Here is a 21203-nt window from a genome sequence, read left to right on the forward strand (position 1 = left end):
GGAAGGCAAGAGGCAGAAATGAGGAGGGAGAGAATTCCAGACTCGGAGACAGGCAGTGGAAATGCACAAGTGAAGAGATGGAGTGCATTTTGTTAGGGACAACAAGGAGGTTACCATATTCACTAGATATTGAAGTCTAAGGAAAGGTAGGGATGGGCCAGGCTATGAAGAGCTTTAAAAGATATAGAGGAGAGATAGGCCATTCCATTTATGGATGGCTCTAATTTAATTAGGAAGCTTTTCCTGATACACAAAACCAAAATTTGCCTCTTTACTTTTGGTGTTGGTTCAGTCGAGTCTTAGTCTTTACAACCCCATTTGGGGTTTTCTTAGCAAAGATACTCAGTGATGTACCATTTTCTTCCAGCTCATGTAACACATGAGGAACTGAGGCAAACAGGATTAAGTAACTTGTCTGGAGTCACAGCGAGAAAGTGTCTGAGGCCAGCTTTGAACTCAGAAAGATACATTTTCCTGACTTCAGGCCTGGTAGTCTATCCACTGTGCCAACTCTAGCTACCCTATTCTTTGCTACTTTCATTCACTGCTCCTCATTCTACCCCCAGCATACCAAACAGAACAAATCTAAACATTCCTCTCCATGATAGCTTTTCAAATACTTGAAGACAACTCATTTACCCTCTGAATCTTTTCTTTTCTCCAGGCTAAAATATCCTTAATTTTTCAACTAATCCAAATATAACATGGATTCAAGGCCTTTTACCATATTCACTAACCTCTACCCTCCCATTTATTAATGTTCTTCTTTAATCACATGCCTAGAACTGAACTTGATACTCCAGGTGAATTCTGCTGAGGTCAAAGTACAGTTTATCACCCCCTTATTCCTATAAGTTATGCTCCTCTTAATGTAGGCCAAGACCACATTAGCTTTTTTGGCTGTCACAACATACTTGATTCATAGACTGAGCTTAAAGTCCATTAAAACCTCCAGTTTTTGCTTATCTGTGCTTCATCTGTCACTCAAATTCAATTCAACTGCAAGTCAACATCATCTCTGTGATGTCATGGTGTCTTCGAGGACTAATGACAACCTACAACAACCACAACAGTAAGGATGGTTTTTTTTATGCTACAGTGTAAGACTACATTTATCTCTTTTGAGTTTCATCTTAACAGATTCAGCTCAAAGAATGCTATAGACCGTTAAGGTCTTTTTTGGATCCTGGCTAAGTCATCCACTGTGTTAGTGCTCCCTCCCAGCTTTGTATCATCTGCAAATATGATACAAAATCTAGGCCTTTATCTAAGTCACTGATAAAAAGGCCAACCACAAATCCCTAGGAAGAGATTTATTGGAGATTTCCTGTCATCCAGACAATAAATCATTAACAATACCCTAATTCTCACTATCCAATTAGTTATGAATCCATATGGTTGTGTTATCTCTAATCCCTCCATCATCTCCTTAAGAATAGTATGAAATATTTGACCAAAAGTTTTGCTGTATTTAGGTAAACCATATTCATAGTTTCCCCCACATCTATTATTAGTTTATTCAACTTCTTACAAAAAGGAAATGAGGTCAGTCTGCCATGACTTGTTCTTCATAAACTCCTGCTGCTTTTTGTAATCATTGCTTCCCTTTTTTGTAGTTTAGTAACCATTGCTTTAATGATCTAGCCAAGCTAAAGGGTCTATAAGTTTGCAGATCTTCCTTTTTTGAAAATGTGGGTCAACATTTTCCTTTCTCTATTCCTGTGGTACCTCTCCTCTATTCCATGATCTTTCAAATATCATTGAGTTTCTCAGCAATCACACCTACAAATTCTTTTGTGATCCAAGAATGCAGTTCATCTGGACCAGGTAACATGAATTCATCAAGGGAAGCTGAGTGTTTTCCTGCTGCCTTCTTATTTATTTTGGTTATTTAACACATTAAGTCATTTATGTTCTGTCAGTTTCAATGCAAAGGTTATTCCTTCTCTTTAGCAAAGAAAACTTAAAACAAAATCAGAGTTGAACAACTTGTACTTGGTATTGTGAGGTACTATCATCTCATCCACATCAAACCTTTAATCCTTTTTTTCTTGCAATATCTTGAACCCTATGTACTGCCCCTTAAATTCCTCACCTCATTAGCATTCCTAACACCATTTTCACAATTCTTTGCCATATTCTTATAGCCATCTTCTTGAACCTTGCCTTGCTGCCATTCTCTTTACATTTTTTTCAAAAATCTAAGTTGGCTGGTGAGTTCCCTGTGCATCCTCATTGACTTTCTGCAGGCAAATCCCATTTTCCCTCCTCATTGGAAAAATTATATATTCACCATATCAATGTTTATATGTTTAAATTTCTTTTTTGAAAACCTAACCTACTTAGGAACCTGATAACATCAAAATATGTTTGGCTGCATTTCAAAAATCACAAATTTTAAGATGTGATGTTTTTTTCATACCATCTAAAATAACATCATTCTCTACAAAACTACAATCCTTTAAAAAAAATAGAGCATTTTCTTCAACTATCTGTGATTTGCATTTATCTTCTAAGTACAGCTATTTAAAAATATCTATTTAAATATATGAATTAAATTCAATGCAAGTTCTTATCTTTTTAGAATGAGACTTCCGAGTTTAGCTGCTATCAGTTATTTGTTAGTTTGGAATAAAACTAGTTAATTTCAGCTGCTCTCAGGAAGGAGTATAGTAAACCATAAATACTTTGTCAATCTAAATGTTGACATCTTAAAACCTTTAATCTTAAAATATTCTAACTTGCCTGTTACCCAAAAAATAGTCTTCAAAGAGCCTTGTCTTTGTTCTGTCTCAAGGTTTAGAATTAGAAAAGCTCTATGACCATGACAGTATGTTTGGTAAAATTCTTTTCATTCGCGAGGTTCCAAAGTGCTTCATTAAAATGTTATAATAAAACTTGAAAGAAATACACACAGTTAAAATGCTATTCTATTAAACAAAAACTTACTGAGTTCCTTACAGATATGAGGTACTGTGCCAGTAATACAAGTGATACAAAGAGTCATGTTCCTACACTGAAGGAAGGAAAGTGGATAAACTATGAGAGTTAAGATTGAAAAAATATATTAGAAAATATAAGACAGCTCATAGCAAAAAAGAAGTGACCTGGAAAACAGATTAAGAATAATTTAAGAATCGCTGGACTAATTGAATGACATGACCATAAAAAAAGAGAGCTTAGACATCATATTTCAAGAAATTTTAAAAGAAAACTGTCCAGATCTCTTAGAATCAGAGGGTAAAGTAGATATAGGAAGAATCCACTAGTTATCTCCTAAAAGAAACCTCTGAATGAAAACTCCCAGGCATATGATAGTCAAAATCCAGAGCTTCTAGGTCAAAGAAAAAATATTTCATGTAGCCAGAAAGAAAGAATACAATTACAGAATATTGCTTATGATTTGCAGTCACTACTATATGAGTGGAGAACTTGGAACCTATTCATGAAGACAAAGCATATATAGGTTTACTGCCAAGAATAACCTATCCAGCAAAACTGAGTATAATGGTATATGGGAAAAAAATGAATCTTTAAAAGAAAGAGAGAACTTCTAAGCATTCCTGATGAAACGATCATAGCTTCATAACAACTCTGAAGTTCAAACACAGAAGTCAAAAGGAACAACAAAAGGTAAACCTGGATGAAAAACAATAAGGGACTAAACAAGAATAAATTTTTTACATTAAAACATGGGGAGATGACACATACGTTTCCCCTGAAAGTTATCATCAGGGTGACATAGAGAATTTAATCCCAAGGGCCTACAGTGGTGCTATTATGTTGAGGGAAGATGAATACACTAGAGGGGAGTGGAAGGAAAGTTAGGGAAAATTATTTCACATAATTAGGATGCACAAGTAGAAATCTATACAGAGAGGAGAAGGTGGTCAACGAAAAATTACACACAGTTGGGTCCCAAGGCTTTTTAAAACCATGTGTGTGCGGGCGTGCTTGTGTGTGTGTTTCCGTGCTTGTGTGTGTCCCTGCTTGTGTGTGTCCCTTCTCTGACTGACTTTTCTAACATACCCCAGGAAGCTCATTATTGGGATAACCTCATCATCCTGTAAGATTTCCTCATCCTTGGTACTACACCTCATACATGTCCCTGTGCCTCTCTGACTGGAGGGTGGGGGGATGAATTCAAAACCACCATTTAAGGAGTCTGAAGACTTCTCACCTCGCTGCACTGCTTTGGGACAGTTCTTTGAATGACTTCACCATGCCTGCAGGTAGCTCCCTTTCCCTCCTTTTTCATCTTTCTTTTGTGTTGTTCCTCAAGGGAAGAGACCATCTTTTTTCACATTTTTAGCCCTAGCACTTAGCACAGTGCCTGCTTTAATATTTATTGACTATTGACTTTTATCCAATCCTATCCATCCAGCAACTGCCCAACTGATGCTAAATTAAACTTTTTATCTTCTGAAAAAAGAAAAAGAAAAGATGGTATTTGATCTGGATCCTGAAGGATGGGCAAGATTTAAACAAGGATGATAATCAGGGAATGATTATGGAAAGTTATAAACAAGGGCAATGAGACAAGAAAGTGAGACATATCCCAGCAAAAATGCAAACAGGACTATTTGACTTGATTTTAAGATATGTGAAGGGAAGGTGTCAAAACAGAATGGTAAATTAGGGTCAAGAGGTTGTAGAGGGCCTAAAATGTCAATATAAGTATAGTAGTCTTTATGCAATGGGGAGCTGCTAAAGGTTTTTTGGGCAGGGAAACGATGTTCTTAGCAATTTAGTTAGGAAGATTACATCTTGTAGTTTACAAGATAAACTGAAAAGCAATAAGAGAGAGTAGAGATCAGGTTAAGGGAAATATTGTACCAGATCAGATATGAAACTAAACTAAGTTGTGGAAGCAGTAAGAACAGAGAAGTAAACATGAGAGAGAAGTAGAACTAACAAAAGACTTAGTAACTCATTTGAAATAGCAGGCAAAAGATGGGTTAAAAGGAAGTGAAGATAACTCCAAGATTTTGTGCTTAGGTAACAGGAAGAATATTTATGCCACTAACAGAAAACACAGATGACATTAAAAGTTTAGTTTGAATATATTAAGCCTGGGGTCCCAGTATTTTACTGATACCCCGGTGAATATTTCAGAGGATTGTTGGAAATGTGGCTCTAAAGCTCAGAAGAATGTTCAGGACAGAAGACATGGATTTGGGAATCACCAGCTCAGAATTAATGGTTGAAATTTTGGATGTCAATGAGGTATTACTGAGAGAATATTGAGGTGAGAATGCCAAGGAAAAACCCTAAATTAAAGGGAATGGAAGAAAGAAGAGGAGCCAATGAAAGCAAGGGGAAAGAGAAAGCCTATGTAAATACATGTTATAGAAAATGAAGACAGCATTAGGAAGATAAGGGTGGTCAAGAGCATAAAATGTTGCAGAGGTCAAGCAAGATGAGCACTAAGAAAATCATTCGGGGATGTGGTGATATAAAGAACAGTTTCAATTTGGGGGCAGAAACTGAAGCCAGATTGCAAATAGCTGAGGAGTGAGTGGGTGTTAAGTATAAGGAGCTACTTTTTATAGGCTACTTTTTTCTGGAAGTTTTGACAGTGAAAAGCAAGAAAAAGATGGGAAGGTGCTTAGAATTGGGGGGGAAGGTAAAATGAGACCTGAGTATGTTTATAGGTTCAGCAGGAAGGACCCACTCTATGAGCATGTTTACAGGAGGAAGACCCTAGTATAAAAGGAGAATGTGAAGACAGGTAAGTGATATATATATATGAGGGTCAGAAGAAGTGAGCAAGGACTGAACTGAAGAAGATCAAAGTATTAGACTTGGCAAGGATGAAAACCACTTCTTTGTCCAGATAAGAGGGTTAAGGTGATAAGCCTCTGAAGAGACTTTTGAAGATCTGAAAGAAATGTTGAGGTGTTTCACTTCTAATAACTTCACCTTTAATGGGAGAGTAAGGTACAGATATGATTTCAATATATTTAAATTTCAACATTTATTAAATACCTATTATGTAAAGAACGAGGTGATTAAAAAAGATTAAGACAAGAGAACCAGACTTTACGGAGCTTTACAATTCAGCAAGGAATAGCTGACGCATACATATATCACTAGAACAGGCAATAACAAATGATCACAGCATTAAAAATTTGCATGACAAAGTACGGATCTTTACAAAGGCTAAGGACAGGTTCAGAGGGAGTTGCATAGACAGAGGGATAGCAGGTCAGAGAAAATAATTTTAAAGTTTGATATCCTGAAGACAGATAAGGTCCCTATCGGTGGGTGGTTGAAGTAGACAGGATATAAAATACTTAATATTTCAAAAAACTTTAAATTTACCTCAGGAATTTAGAGGGAACATAAGGCATTACTTTTTAAATTTTCCTCTTAATTTGTTATTGTTTTTAACATTCATTTGAAAAAATTTGAGTTATGAATTCTCTTCCTCCCTCCCATCCCTCCCCTACCCACTGAGAAGGCAAGAAATGTAATATCAACCATACAAGTGAAATCAAGCGCATTCCTTTTCAAACAATGAACATCAACTACCTACTATGACCTAGGCATTGTGCTAAGTGTCAGGATTACAATGAGGCAAATATAATCTGCCCACAAGGAGTAGGCATAACCTAATCAGGAGACAACAAACAAATATATACAAAGCAAGCTATATGTAGAGATCGCTGTGGTTTGTCCTTCCTTCTGGAAGAGGACCATGACGGTCAGGGAGATGATGACATGATTTGCAATTCAATTGGATTTTGAGTGGAAGGAGGGCTGTGCAAAGTTACCAGCCTCACTTTCTCCTCCAGAGCCATCTGGGTCCAGTGGCCAGATATGGATCAGGGAACTGGAGATAGCCCAGGCTAAAGTAGGAAACCCTGGCTTTTTTTAAGCTAAGATCTTTTCAAGTTCTCTCTTTGAGTGGGCCAACGCCATTCGATGAATAGGCCCCCTTCACTCAGAGTGAATGTAAATAGTAACTGTTTCTCTCGTGCTCAGTAATCCTAAGGGTCTTCCCCTCCCCAGTCAAGGGGCCATCCCTTGACTCACTTCTTACATACAGGATAAACAGGAAATAACAGAGGAAAGGCAAGAGAATTAAGAGGGGTTGGGAAAGGTTTCCCATTACTTTTCTATCCTGGAAAGATATAAGCTGAAATACAGTATTTATAAAACTCTGTTAGGCCAAATTACTACTAGGAGAGGGGCAATTTGGTGGGACATTGGATAAAGTGCTGGGCCTGGAGTCAGGAAGACTCACCTTCCTAAGTTAGAATCTGGCCTCAGATCTACAGGCTGTGTGACCTTGGGCAAGTCATGTAACCCTGTTTTCTCATCTGTACAATGAGCTGAAGAAAAAAATGGCAAACCACTGCAGTATCTGCCAAAAAACTGCAAATGGGATGATGAAGAGTTGGACATGACTGAAATGACTGAACAACTATTAGGGAATTAATGTTAATGTTCATCTAAGTATTAAGTGTGTTTTAAGTCCACCCAGAAGAATAGCCCACTCACTACTTCAGTAGTGATATCTGGTATCTCATTCACTAACAATAATGTCAGCAGGATTTTTGTTGGCCTAAAATAATATTCCTTACTGGCCTTGGCCAAAAGTTTTCCCCCATGTTCTTTCCTGGTTTGGCTTAAGGGGCAGCTAGGTGGTGCAGTGGATAGAGCATCAGTGCAGGAGTCAGGAGGACCTGAATTCAAATCTCACCCCAGACACTTGACACTCACTAGCTGTGTGACCTTGGGCAAGTCACTTAATGCCAATTGCCTCATCCTGGGTCATCTCCAGTCATCCTGATGAATATCTGGTCACTGGATTCAGATGGCTCTGAAGGAGAAGTGAGGCTGGTGACCTGCACAACCTTCCCTCACTCAAAACAAAATCAAGTGCAAGTCATGTCATCATTTCTCTGATGGCATGGTCTTCTTTGGCAACGGAATAATGAACACACACTTTCCCTTAGAAAAAGAACTAACTCCCTAGATCTAGAGGTTAGGCCTAAGCAGGAATACTTACGTGAGACTTTAAAATTAAAAAAAATATATATGTATGTATATGTATGTGTACATATACATACATATATAGACACATTTGAAATTACATTAAAATCTCACTTGGATGGTCGTATGGATGTGGAAGAGTTAAGATATATCTTAAACATGTTTTTGTGTTGGACTTAATGGAATTACAACTAACAACTGTATTAAACAAAATATTCATTATTCAGTTAATAGTGAAATTATTTAATCTTGCTTTCAACTAAAGCCCAAGAGGATTCTCAACAGCTTAAATTCAGGTTGCTACTCAGGAAAAGTAAATGTTTATTAATACTACATATAAACTGATCTTTCAGTAAATTATACCTTCATATTATATTCATAATATTATTCTTTTCCCCCATATCCATATTTATTTTATTCTGAATTTAAATAAAACAAACATTTCCAAAATAGAATAGAAAAAAAGATTACACATGAAACTGTAATTCTATTATGTACAACTTGCTATTCCTTCTAAATATATAATAGTTATCATGTAACTTTTTTCCTTTTTTTCCTCCCCTTCCCCTTCTACCCTAATGATGGCTACCAACAGACACAAATGTATATATATGTAAAATCATTCCTATATACAGTTCAATAACTCTATGTATTTGCCAATTAACCTCGAACTACTCCAGCTACCTATTCTAGACTGTCAAAACGACCAAAAGATACTTTCTCATCTATGGTAGGAGACCAATACCATGTCTGTGATCCCTCTAAAACAGAGGCTATCAGAGGGTAAATTTCAAGACATCCCTCTTCCCCCTATAAAATGATTTCCTTTATGCTACCTTGAAGGAAAATAATGGGTTTAACAATTTTAATTGATTATATCTACTGGGTCTCCACTGTTGGGAGTTATTAACCTTTCTTTCCTAGGAAACATTTTCCTTTCTGGGAGGATAGGCTAGCCCTTATTCTTCCAAGACATTTAATCCTTAAACGGATTTCTTTAAAGAAAGTATTGAAATGACAAAACACTTTTTTTGAGTACACAATAGTGAAGAAAAATCATTCAGTAAAATAAACATTTAATATGAAGATAGCAACTAACTTCAAGTCATGACCTACAATTTCAAATAGAAATCCCAAATGAAAAAGAATTTTTCCTATTCTAATTTACTATGAAACCTTAAAAAAAATAACTCTTTTGGATTCAATCCCATTGCCAGGAAAATAATATGAAACACAAGGCTCCCTGGTGTCTCCCCTTTACCAGCTATGCTTTGTCCAATTTAATAAAACCAATCAGAAATAACTCTTTAATCTTAACCTCCACTAAGAGCGAACATAAGATGAAATGTTCTTAAAAACATAGCATACGGTCTTAATAAAGTCAACAATCTGATAACAAGGAAGGCTATCCTGTGAAGAGAACACTACTGAGTACAGTTTTGTTATTCTCTCTATAAATCCAATAAATAAATCAAAGTAGAGTTTATGAAAAGCATTTGGAGACAACTCCAAGTCTTCTTAATCTATGTCCAATTATCTTTCAACTGTACCCCAATGTCCTTCAAAATGGTATATTCCCAAGCCAGTTAATCTATAACATAGCTGAAACAGTACTATATTTCAATCCTTGCTATTCAACCAGAAGGGAATCCCTAACTTCCACATCATGAGAAAAGGAACCCAGCAACTTGAGAAATATGTTTCTGGTGACCCAGTATGGCCCAGATCCCCATGTCCTACTCCCTTAGCTAGCCAAGCATACAGAGGGCAGGATGTTCAATTCAATAAGACATTTATTTAACTAAATATAAATGGGTTAAGTCAGGCACTGTCTGTCTAAAAACCAGAAACAAAGCCAAAAAGTAAATTATCCTTTGTGAAGAATAGTGTCCTTGAAGTTTTAACACTGCCTCTAAAAGATGAAAATAACTGGCACAAAACAAAGTAAGTCTGTGTTGTATAAGGAGTCAGCCAAAATTCTTGAAAGCTCAAAGTTTATAATCTGATCTATTTTAGCCAAAATTCTTGAAAGCTCAAAGTTTATAATCTGATCTATTTTTCCTTTTTTTTTGGTCTTTACACTGGATCAGTGATCTATTTTAAAATGCTATAAAAACTAACTCAAGTGTAAAGAGCTCTATACAGTTTATTCTTGCCACTGGTTATTAATGAATTTTACTTCCTGTTTGAAAACTAAAACATGAAAGATTTTAATAAGAGAAGTTTTAAGATATATCTTTTGTCTCTTTAGCGGATCTGAAGCCAGTAGGTCAAGTGATTAAATAATTTAAATACCAAACCTATAAAACAGCTTAATTTAAACCATATCTGCCAATAAAGCTGACTATTAATAGAGTGAATAAACATTTTATGATACTTTCAAAGAGGAAAACTCAGATGCAAAAGTCCTTCATTTTTTAGTGGTTTCTGATCTATACTTTAAAAATAAAGAATTAAAAATTTTGTTATGAGATGTATTTCACTCTGCCCATTTAAATTTATTTTTAAAAGCTTTCGTAATACTACTAGTAGAAAATGATGCCTACATGCTGTATTTTAAAAATAAAAGTAAGCTAACAGAAAGTTAAGAAGTAGAAGATGACAACAGCTTTATACCAAAATTCAATCGGTGATATGAAACCTGTGCATAACTAATGGGGTATATCTGTATGAAAGATGATGCTATCTGATAGTGAGACATGGGTATGGCCTTTCCATTTCCCAAACTACTCAAAAAAAGGGGGAAAGAGATGGAATTAAAAGTTTATCATCACTTTGGTTTTCTTTTTCATTGGGAAGGAAGAAAGAATGAGAGGGAGAGAAGGTGGATTTTCATCAACAGTCAAAAATAGGTTTTTTAAAAAATTGTTGTAGGTTGAATGCAGCTAAGATTAGAAGGGAAACAGTTAACTAGCAAAAAATCTGCCACAAGTTTCATTGATAAAGGTCTTATTTCTAAGATATATGGGGAATGGTTTCAAATTTGTGAGAATAAGAGCCATTCTCCAATGAATAAATTGTTAAAGTATACGATAAGGAAGCTTTCAAAGGAAAAAATACCAGCTACCAATAGCCACATGAAAAAAATGTTCCATATCACAAAAAATGAGAGAAATGCAAAGTAAATACCTGAGTCCCCATCTCACACTCTTCTGATTGGCAAAGGTGATTTTAAAAAAAGAAAAAAGGAAATAGATAAATGTTGGGGGGGGGGGGCGGGATATGGGCATGGAGAGCTTCTGAAAAATTGGTACATTAATGCACTGTTGGTAGAGTGATGAAATGATCCAGCCATTCCGGAAATCAATTTGGAACTATACCCCAAAAATTAATAAACTAAGCATAATATTCTTTGACACAGTGATGTCATTACTAGGCCAATACTCCAAAGAGAGCAAAGAAAGAGGAAAAGGATTCATATGTGCCAAAATATTTATAGCAGCTCATTTTAATAGCTTCAAAGAACTGGGGAAAAAAGCGGGGTTGCCTGCTCATCAATTAGGCAATGGACGAACAAATTATGGTATTTGAATACTACATATGGATTATTACTGAACCTTAAGAAATAATGAAAAGGATTGTTTCAGCAAAACCTGGAAAGGTCTGTATGCACTGATACAGAGTGAAGCGAGCAGAATCAGAACAATGTATACAATACCGGAAGACAAACACCTCTGAAAGATTGTGATCAGAACTGCAGTTTCAAGAAGACTAATGGTGATGAATGCTACCTACTGACAGGAAGATAAACTCAAGATACAAAATGAGCCATAGGTTTTTTGGGTTTTTTTTCTATGGGGGAGGAGAAATGATGAAAAACGAAAATGAAAAATGAATGAAATGAAAAACTGATTTTAAAAAACGCATTTTCATAACTGTGCCCTGAACCTAGGCTTTTAACTTTTTTTTTCTTCTGGCAGGGACATACTTGGAGAGATATGTTAAGGCCATGACCATGTGTGACTTGAATTTAAATTAGAACCCTTTACCCTAGTGGCTGACCACAGAGGTATGAATGTTTTAGAATCAGTCAAGGGACTTTCCCCAACACCTAGTGTTCCCATGTCTCCCTAGGACATTCTCTTTCCTAACTTTAGACTGGGCAGTTTATATATGGAAGGGATTCTAGAGATACTGGTGGGGGGGCGAGGAGGTGAAAGTGTGTGCTGACTCAGAATCTGGCCAAAGTTAACACAAAATCAGAGCAGTAACCAATTCGCTCCTATACTAACATCTGGCCCACCAACCTACCCAGGACACAACTTCTATATGAAACAATTAGGGATGATGTAAAACAAAACATACCCTTAATTCCTTCCCATTCTTCACTTTTCCCACACAAGTATCCTTTCTCAGGTTTGGCCCAAATAGCCAGGAACTGATCTGCTAACCCAACCTTTACGTAGAATTACCCTACTGACCCTAACAACCCCATTCTTTTTTACAGACCAGGAAACTAAGACTGAGATTAAGCAACCTATCCTGGGGTCACACAGTTAAGCTGATGTCCGAGACTGGATTTTGAACCAAGGTCTTCCATATTCCAAATCCAACACTATCCAATTCGACACCTCATTTCTAGGAGACACCTGTAGCATTTCTCTCTCTGACCACCCCCCAATTCCCCACCCTCCTCCCCTCCAGGAATTGCGCAGTGCAGGAGCTCGGAGTCAGGAGACTCCAGTAATATCCCCTGCTTCTCCCAAGGCTCCCCCTGGTTGTGAGCCTCCCCCTCACTTCTTCTGTGCCTCAACTACCCCATCTGCAAAATGAGGAACACCACCACCTGTCAGTCCGTCTATACCTGCCTAGTTAGCTGGCAGAAAAGCAAAGTCTTCGAGAGCCCTCATTTAAAAGCTAAACCTGAGGCTGGTGTCGTCCCCGGGTTGGAGAAGGTCTGGAAAAAGTGAGGTGACGTCCCCCCCCCCGCCCCGGCCCTGCACATAAATGTGCTGGAACGAGTTTGGCTTCGGTGCGCCCCTTCTCCACCGGGAAAGGTCCGCGGCTTCGGAGGAACCCCCAGCCGGGCTTCTGCCTCCGAAAGGGGCAGCGCAGGTACAGGCCGCCTGGAGGTGGGAGGCCCAAGGTGGGGGGCCGGGAAATGAGCCGGGGGCACGGCGGGGGGGGAGGGCGACCCTTACCTGTTGTTCCGGATGCTGCTCAGAACGCACAGCACCAGCTCCAGGTAGGTGCGCAGCACGTCCAGCCAGCCGGTGGAGAGTTGCAGAGCCTCGGCCTCCTCCCCGCCGGCTCCCGTTCCCGGGTCCCTCCCCGCGCCTCCACCGCCGCCTCCGCCGCCGCCTCCACCACCGCCGCCGCCGCCTCCAGCAGCTCCCCCGCCGCCGCCGCTCAGGTAATTCTCCGCCGCGAACTCGACGCGCAGCTCCCGTACGAACCAGCCGCACTTGCGCATGAGGAAGTCGAGTCGGGGACGCTCGGCCGGCGAGACGCGGAGGCTGAGGCGGAGCTGGGGCCAGAGCGCCGGGTAGAAAAGGCACTCGCGCCAGTGCGAGCAGGAGGCCGAGGCCCGCAGCCTGTCGGGCGCCGGCAGGAAGGAGAAGATGTGCACGATGAGCTCGCTGGGCAGCGACGAAGCGCCCGCCGCTTGCCCACACAGAGCCATCCAGACCCGCCGCCGACCGCCGGCACCCGGATCCTCCTTCTCCCGCCCCCGCCGCCGCCGCGCTGCCCAGGCGGTTCTGGCTCGGGCTCCCGGCTGCTGTCGCGGATGCGGTACTGACAAGAACAACAACATCAATGACAAGGGAGAGGGGGGCGGGGCCGCCGTGAGTCCCGGCGGAACTAACCAGAGCACATTTCGTGAGGAGGGGGAGAGAGGAGAAGGAGAAGCGCTTAGACTCCAACTACAGCCTCTCTCTCCACTATTTAAGCCACTCAGACCGCTAGCAGCCTTAAAGATAATTTAATTACCGCCCGTCCTTCGCACCCACAGGGAACTGGAGATGCTAAGTAGAAGCACAATGAAAAAGAGCCCCTCCCCTGAGGCAAGAGATGGGAGTGGAGCAGTGGTAGATACCGAGTTTTACGTCATCCGAAGTGGGAGGAGCTTCGGTCAGACTTTGGCGACTTCCGGAAAAGGGGGAGGGTAGATTCTGGGTAAGGCCCGAGGAGAGGCACGTGACTGATTACGTAGGAGGAGACGCAGGGCGAATCTTCCCGCCCCGCTCCGCCCCCTTCTTCCTCTGGGGCGGGGCGGGGCTGGGAAACCCGAAGTGTGGTCTGCTACCCTCCGTGGGTGGGTGGAGCCTGGCGTCGCGGTGCCTTTTGGAGGTGGTCTCCACGCGCTTCGGGCCCTTCTCAGAGCTCGCCAACAGCCCTCCCGGAGGCAAGCTGTGTGTGGCACCAGGCCGATGGAACGTCGGGAAGTTTGAGAACGTTCGCAGCAAAACGCGATGGGGCGGGGGCGATTTTCCAGCGGATAAACATACTTGAGAAATTGGGGAAAAGGAAATCGTAATTCGCCTTACAATTGAAGCATTTCGGAGGAAGAGGACCTGGGTTCGAATTCCACCCCGGATGCTTAATCCTTTGTGAAACTTCTCTCGACCAAATTTACCTCCTTTCTAAAAGGAGAGCTCCTTCCAGCCCTCTTCGAAGAGCAAGTAATTTACTGTATACGTAAAATGGGTGCCAGCTTTATTTGAATAATTCGCTCATTTTTTCCAGTTAACCAATATCCGTTCTTTCCTTCCTTGTTGCATATAAAAAGAAAGAAAACCTTCACGAGGGTTATAGGCGTGCAAAACAAACTTCCGTATTTGCCACGAGGAAGATGTCTCCCTGGCGTTTGAAGTCCAGATCAAGCCGCGTGGTTCGGCCCTGGGTCTCTGGAATCGTGTTTTTTGCAGAGATTAGGGTTACAAAGTCCTTCCAAACTATTTTCCCTTTATAACGCTGTTCTTGTACCTTGTCCTGAGCTCACTTCCCTCAGAGACAGTTCCTAGGGGTCGTCTCCATTTCCGGACACTGTCCATTTTGTCACTTCTTATTTCCATTACATCCATAATTCGTTTAAGCATTTCCCTATAATAGACGGACACTCCCTTAGTCTCCAGGGTGGTTTTTTTTTTTTTGGTTGCAAAATTTAAAGCATTACATCCCTCTTCGCTATCATGATTTTTAGGTTTTACCTAAATTTAATTATTTGTGAAATGAGGAATCCGGTCCAGACGACTTCCGAGGACCATCCTGGCTCTAGACTGTAACTGGTTGTTGTCCTTCCTTCTCCAAGAGGACCAAAATGACGTCACCCTGATACAATAAAGTTTCCCTTTGGTTGCAGAAAGGTAGGTTGGGAAGCACGTGTAAGGTTAGGAAGTAGCCACTGAGCCTTCTTAGGTACGGGGTGGCTGTGACAGCTCCCCTACTTGTAGACCTTAGACCTTTTTTCTTAAAAGCACAAACTGGAAGAACAGCATCCTGCCTAGAAACTGCTTGGTGAAAGTCAAGTACAGGGCAGGCTTGGGCTTGAAGTAACTTTAGGTCTAACATGGACGTTGAGGAACTTGGGTCTTTATCTGGGTCTTTGCCCTTAGTTTTTCATAGAATGTAGAAGTTGCAAGGCATCACTGTTTTAAGAGAAAAACTGCTAATTCAGAGTATTGCATGAATTCTCTTAGAATCCTGAGAGGGTGACAAAAGAGATCTGCTCTGTTGGGTCAGAGCTGAAAGAATTCCCTACTAGGGAAAAGGTACTTAAAAGAGGTTACTGGAAAAAGGTGTCCTAGTCAGTATGGCCATTCACACTGGACTTAAGTACCCTTCTTTATCCATCCATCCATCCATTAAAGAATGTCTACTACAAGTTTTATCTGATAGAGAAGGGACAACTTCCCAGGTCAAATAGAGTTCTTGATGTCCTCTTTTGTAGTCAATAAAAGATTACGAGATAAAAAGGTATTGAATGTGGGGGATTGCTTTGAGTATCAGTCAATTAATCAATAAACCTTAAGCCTTGTGTGTAATCAGGCACTATGCTAAGAGACAAAAGACAGTCCCTAGCCTCTAGGAGCTTACCATTTGAAGGGGAAGATTACAAAGCAAAGTAAGCTATCCTGTGTACTGGATAAATAGGAAAGACAATGATTAAGAGGGTGGGGAAGGCTTCCAGTAAAAGATGAGTTTAGTTGGGACTTAAAGGAAGTCAGGGAATTCAGTAGGTGGAGCTAGGAGTGATGGGAACATCATTTGATCGAATTTTTAAAAAGACAAATACAGGATAAAATGGAATCAATTATGTTAGCTCTCAACAGAGCATTTTTAGGCCTTAAAATTTTAGCCCTCTTTTCAACAAGAGAACCAGAATTATGTCAACTGTGTCATTTATTATTAGTATTAATAAGTCACAGTTTCTTTAGGCTACATGAAGAGTTTATTCCTCTTTAAAATGAAGGGGTTGTACTAGATAACTCTTAAGCTCTCTTGCAGTTTCAAATTAATTAACTCATTTAATTAATGATTTCTTCCAGCTTTAAATTGGAACTTAAATTTAAATTCTAATGTAACTCCTACCTGTATAAACAAGAATTCCCTGCACAATAAGCCTGAGAAGGGATAGAAGATGCACATAAATCCTGCAGGAGAAAAACGATGTACTCTAATGCCTGTCAGAGACAGAGACAAGAGCATTCTCCATTGAAAGAAGATCCAAACTGGCAGTATTTCCCTGCTAACTGTGAACTCCCTGCTAACTCACTCAAACAATGTTTTCTTATATTCTATCATATTCATGAAAGGAGACAAGATTCCATAAAAAAGATAAAACAAGGCTCCAAGTTCATCTTCTATAACCTGATCCCTTCCTACTTTTCTTACAGCTTACTCCCTTTCTCATACTCTTAAGATCCAGTGACTCCAGCCTCCTAGCCTTCTTCTCATAGGTCATTCCATCTCCTTCTCACTTTGTGCTTTTTAGCTGGCTGTCCCAATATCTGGAATTCTCTCTGTCCTCCTCTTTGCCTGCTGACTTTCCTGGCTTCTGTCAAGTTTCAGCTAAAATCCTGCATTCTGCAAAAAGTCTTTCCAGGTCCTCCTTGGTCTGAATGCCTCCCTTGAAGATGATTTTCAGTTTATCTTGCTTGAACATCATTGTTTCCATCTTATCCTCCACCTTTAGATTGTGAACTTGTAGAGGGCAGGGATCGTTTTTTGTATCCCCAGAGTTTATCACCATATTTGGCACATAATAGGCACTTAATACTGTTCTGACTCTTACTTGGAGAAATCAAACAATATTCCCACTCTTAGCACAATGAGATTGTACTAGAGCCAGTTTATACAAGCTCTTCATATTAGGGATTGATTTATTGTTCTACTGATTATCTACACCAGAGGTGTCAAACCATGGCCTGCTGGCACTTTATTTTAAAATAAAGTTTTATTAGGCCTCATTTCTCAAATATATAGAGAACTGAATCAAATTTACAAGAGTACAAATCGCTCCCCAATTGATAAATGGTCAAAGGATATGAACAGGAAATTTTCAGATAAAGAAAACTGTCACATGAAAAAAGTTCTTAATCACTGTTGATTAGAAAAATGAAAATTAAAACAGCTCTGAGGTACTACCTCATTCCTAGGCTTAATTGACTAATGTGACAGAAAAGGAAAATGATAAATGTTGGAGAAGATGTGGGAAAATTGGGACACTAATGCATTGGTGATAAGGTTGTGAACTGATCCAACCATTCTGGAGAGCAATTTGGAACTGTGCCCAAATGGCAATCAGACTGTTCATAATCTTTGGTCCAGTAGTACCACTACTAGGTCTGTATCCCAAAGTGATCATAAAAAAGGGAAAAGGACCTACACATATAAAAATATTTACAGCAGCTCTTTTTGTGGTTGCAAAATATTGGAAATTGAGGGTATGTCCATCGACTGGGGAATGAGTGAACAAGTTGTGGTATATGAATGTAATGAAATACTGTTATGCTATAAGAAATGACAAACAGGCAAATTTCAGAAAATCTTGGAAAGACTTACATGAACTGATGCAAAGTGAGGTGAGCAAAACCAGAAAAACATTGTACACAGTAATAGCAACATTTTGTGATCAACTATGAATGACTTAGCTCTTCTCAGAAATAAAATGATCCAAGTCAATTCCAAAGGACTCATGTTGAAAAATGCTAACCATATCTAGAGTGAAAAATTATTTTTCTTAGTAATCAGTATCTTGGAGACTCAGAGATTCCCCTCCCCCCAGTCCCCTTCTTTAAAGTTCCTCACAAGGACATTACTGATAATGAGATTATATTGAATCTTAGCCTGTTCAAATGCCAACCCACACCTGAACTGATTTAAGCAAAGGTATGGAAGCTCCATTGTATTCTGCCAAGGCTTGAATGGAGACAGATTCTTCTGCCTAGATAGCCCAAGGCTGGGTAGAGGTCTGGTATGATTGCAGGGTAGCCTGATAAAATAGGTATTTCCTCTGGTAAAATGATGGTGAGGTGATATCAGCCCCTGTTGAAAAGGTATATAAGCTGAATATCCAAATCACCAAACTGAACCAGTTCTGGACTGTAACTCCTATACAATGCATATCCTGAGCTTGAGAGAAATTAAAACATGGACACAACCTAATTTGTTTGTTTCTTACTTAGACCGGAGAAAAAAACTGATAGAGCGCAGTTGGAGCATACTATTTTCACTTTATTTTTTTGTTTTTTTTTTCCTTTTGGTCTGTTTCTTCTTTTACAACATGACTAATATGGAAATATGTTTTACGTGATTGCACATATATACCCTCTATCAAATTGCTTACTGTTTTAGGGAAAGGAGGGGAGGGAAGGAAGGAGAAAATTTGGAACTCAAAATTTTAAAAAAATGAATGTTTAAAATTGTCTTTACCCTAAAACATTTCCAAAGGACTCGATGCAAAATGCCATCCACATTCAAAGAACTATAGAGTCAGAACACAAAATGAAGCAGACTATTTTCTATTTTGTTATGTTTTAGTTTTTTTCATGGTTTCTCCATTCATTTTAATTCTTCTATGCAACATGACTAATGTGAAAATATGTTTAATAAGAATGTATGTGTAGAACCCATATAAGATTGCAGGTCATTTTGGGGAGGGAGGAGGAAAAAATTTTAAATTTATGGAAGTTACTGTTGAAAACTGAAAACATTAACTTTTAAAATTATCTTTATATGAAATTAGAAAAAATGAGATACTATTTAAAATAAAAGAAAGCTTGATTGTATTAATCTTAAGAAAGTCTTAACTATTAGTCTTAAGAAAGTGCTGGAGAGAGGGGGTGGAGCCAAGATGGCAGAGTAGAAAGACACACATACGCTAGCTCCGAACCCACAGCCCATAAAATATCTGTAAAAAAGAACTCCCAACAAATTCTGGAGCAGCAGAAGCCACAGAACAATGGAGCGGAGGAAATTTCTGTTCCAGAGAGCCCTCAAAACCTCTCGCAAAAGGTCCTTCGAGCTGCGGACCAGGAGCCGAGCCCAGCCCTGCCTTGGCCTGGGGCACCGAGAGGAGCAGATCCGAGCAGGCTTCAGGGATGGGATCTCCAGCGGCCACGCGGGTCCCTCCACCCACGGGCCCTAAAGGTTGGTGAGACGGTCTTCTGGGCTTGCCGAGAGGAGAGTGGGGTTCCCCCCTAACTCAGGCCCCCTCAGGAGGCAGCAGCGGAGGCGGGAGCAGACCAGGGCTCCCCAGGCAGGCAGGAGCCAGGATCCATTGTTGAAGATCTCTGCATAAACCCCCTGACGGAACTGAGCCCTGAGTGGCGGCCCTGCCCCCACCTGAGCACCTAAACTTGATCTCACACTGAATAGCAGCCCCGTCCCCGCCCAAAGCCCTGAGGCTGGGAAGCAGCATTTTAATCTCAGACCCCAAGCTCTGGCTGGGAGGATCTAGAGGCAAGAATGTGTGAAGAGAATATTCAGAAGTCAAGTCACTGGCTGGGAAAATGCCCAGAAAAGGGAAAAAAAAGACTATAGAAGGTTACTTTCTTGGTGAACAGGTATTTCCTCCCTTCCTTTCTGATGAGGAAGAACAATGCTTACCATCAGGGAAAGACACAGAAGTCAAGGCTTCTGTATCCCAGCCCACTCAATGGGCTCAGGCCATGGAAAAGCTCAAAAAGGATTTTGAAAATCAATTTAGAGAGGTGAAGGAAAAACTGGGAAGAGAAATGAGACACATGCAAGCAAAGCATGAAAAACAAATAAACATCCTGCTAAAGGAGACCCAAAAAAATGCTGAAGAAAATAACACCTTGAAAAATAGGCTAACTCAATTGGCAAAAGAGGTTCAAAAAGCCAATGAGGAGAAGAATGCTTTCAAAAGCAGAATTAGCCAAATGGAAAAGGAGGTCCAAAAGCTCACTGAAGAAAATAGTTCTTTCAAAATTAGAATGGAACAGATGGAGGCTAATGACTTTATGAGAAACCAAGAAATCACAAAACAAAACCAAAAGAATGAAAAAATGGAAGATAATGTGAAATATCTCATTGGAAAAACAACTGACCTGGAAAATAGATCCAGGAGAGACAATTTAAAAATTATGGGCCTACCTGAAAGCCATGATCAAAAAAAGAGCCTAGACATCATCTTTCATGAAATTATCAAGGAAAACTGCCCTGAGATTCTAGAACCAGAGGGCAAAATAAGTATTTAAGGAATCCACAGATCACCGCCTGAAAGAGATCCAAAAAGAAACTCCTAGGAACATTGTGGCCAAATTCCAGAGTTCCCAGGTCAAGGAGAAACTATTTCAAGCAGCTAGAAAGAAACAATTCAAGTATTGTGGAAATACAATCAGGATAACACAAGATCTAGCAGCTTCTACATTAAGGGATCGAAGGGCGTGGAATATTGTATTCCAGAAGTCAAAGGAACTAGGACTAAAACCAAGAATCACCTACCCAGCAAAACTGAGTATAGTACTTCAGGGGAAAAATTGGTCTTTCAGTGAAATAGAGGACTTTCAAGCATTCTTGATGAAAAGACCAGAGCTGAAAAGAAAATTTGACTTTCAAACACAAGAATGAAGAGAACCATGAAAAGGTGAACAGCAAAGAGAAGTCATAAGGGACTTACTAAAGTTGAACTGTTTACATTCCTACCTGGAAAGACAATATTTGTAACTCTTGAGACTTTTCAGTATCTGGGTAGTGGGTGGGATTATACACACACACATGCACATGCACACGCA

At 39.8% G+C, this 21203-nt stretch overlaps 1 protein-coding gene and 1 long non-coding RNA gene across 3 annotated transcripts in view; one reads left to right on the forward strand and one right to left on the reverse strand.

Annotated features, from left to right (window-relative positions):
* The window catches only part of FBXO33 (F-box protein 33), a 38785-nt gene extending 24966 nt beyond the window's left edge, over nucleotides 1-13819 (reverse strand). Inside the window, exon 1 of one of the 2 annotated variants that reach the window (XM_072629783.1) lies at nucleotides 13143-13819. In XM_072629783.1, coding sequence (XP_072485884.1) covers nucleotides 13143-13756 — 614 coding nt within the window. In that variant the 5' untranslated portion in view covers nucleotides 13757-13819. The remainder of the gene's footprint in view (nucleotides 1-13142) is intronic. The other variant, XM_072629782.1, reaches the window with a different exon arrangement.
* A 755-nt stretch (nucleotides 13820-14574) lies between these two features.
* Nucleotides 14575-17411, forward strand: LOC140518043 (uncharacterized). Its single transcript, XR_011971811.1, has 2 exons — nucleotides 14575-15308; nucleotides 16491-17411. It is a non-coding gene; the product is annotated as an uncharacterized lncRNA (long non-coding RNA).
* Nucleotides 17412-21203: the final 3792 nt, after the last annotated feature.

The sequence above is a fragment of the Notamacropus eugenii genome, chromosome 1, assembly GCF_028372415.1.
Source record: "Notamacropus eugenii isolate mMacEug1 chromosome 1, mMacEug1.pri_v2, whole genome shotgun sequence".
Lineage (NCBI taxonomy): Eukaryota > Metazoa > Chordata > Mammalia > Diprotodontia > Macropodidae > Notamacropus > Notamacropus eugenii.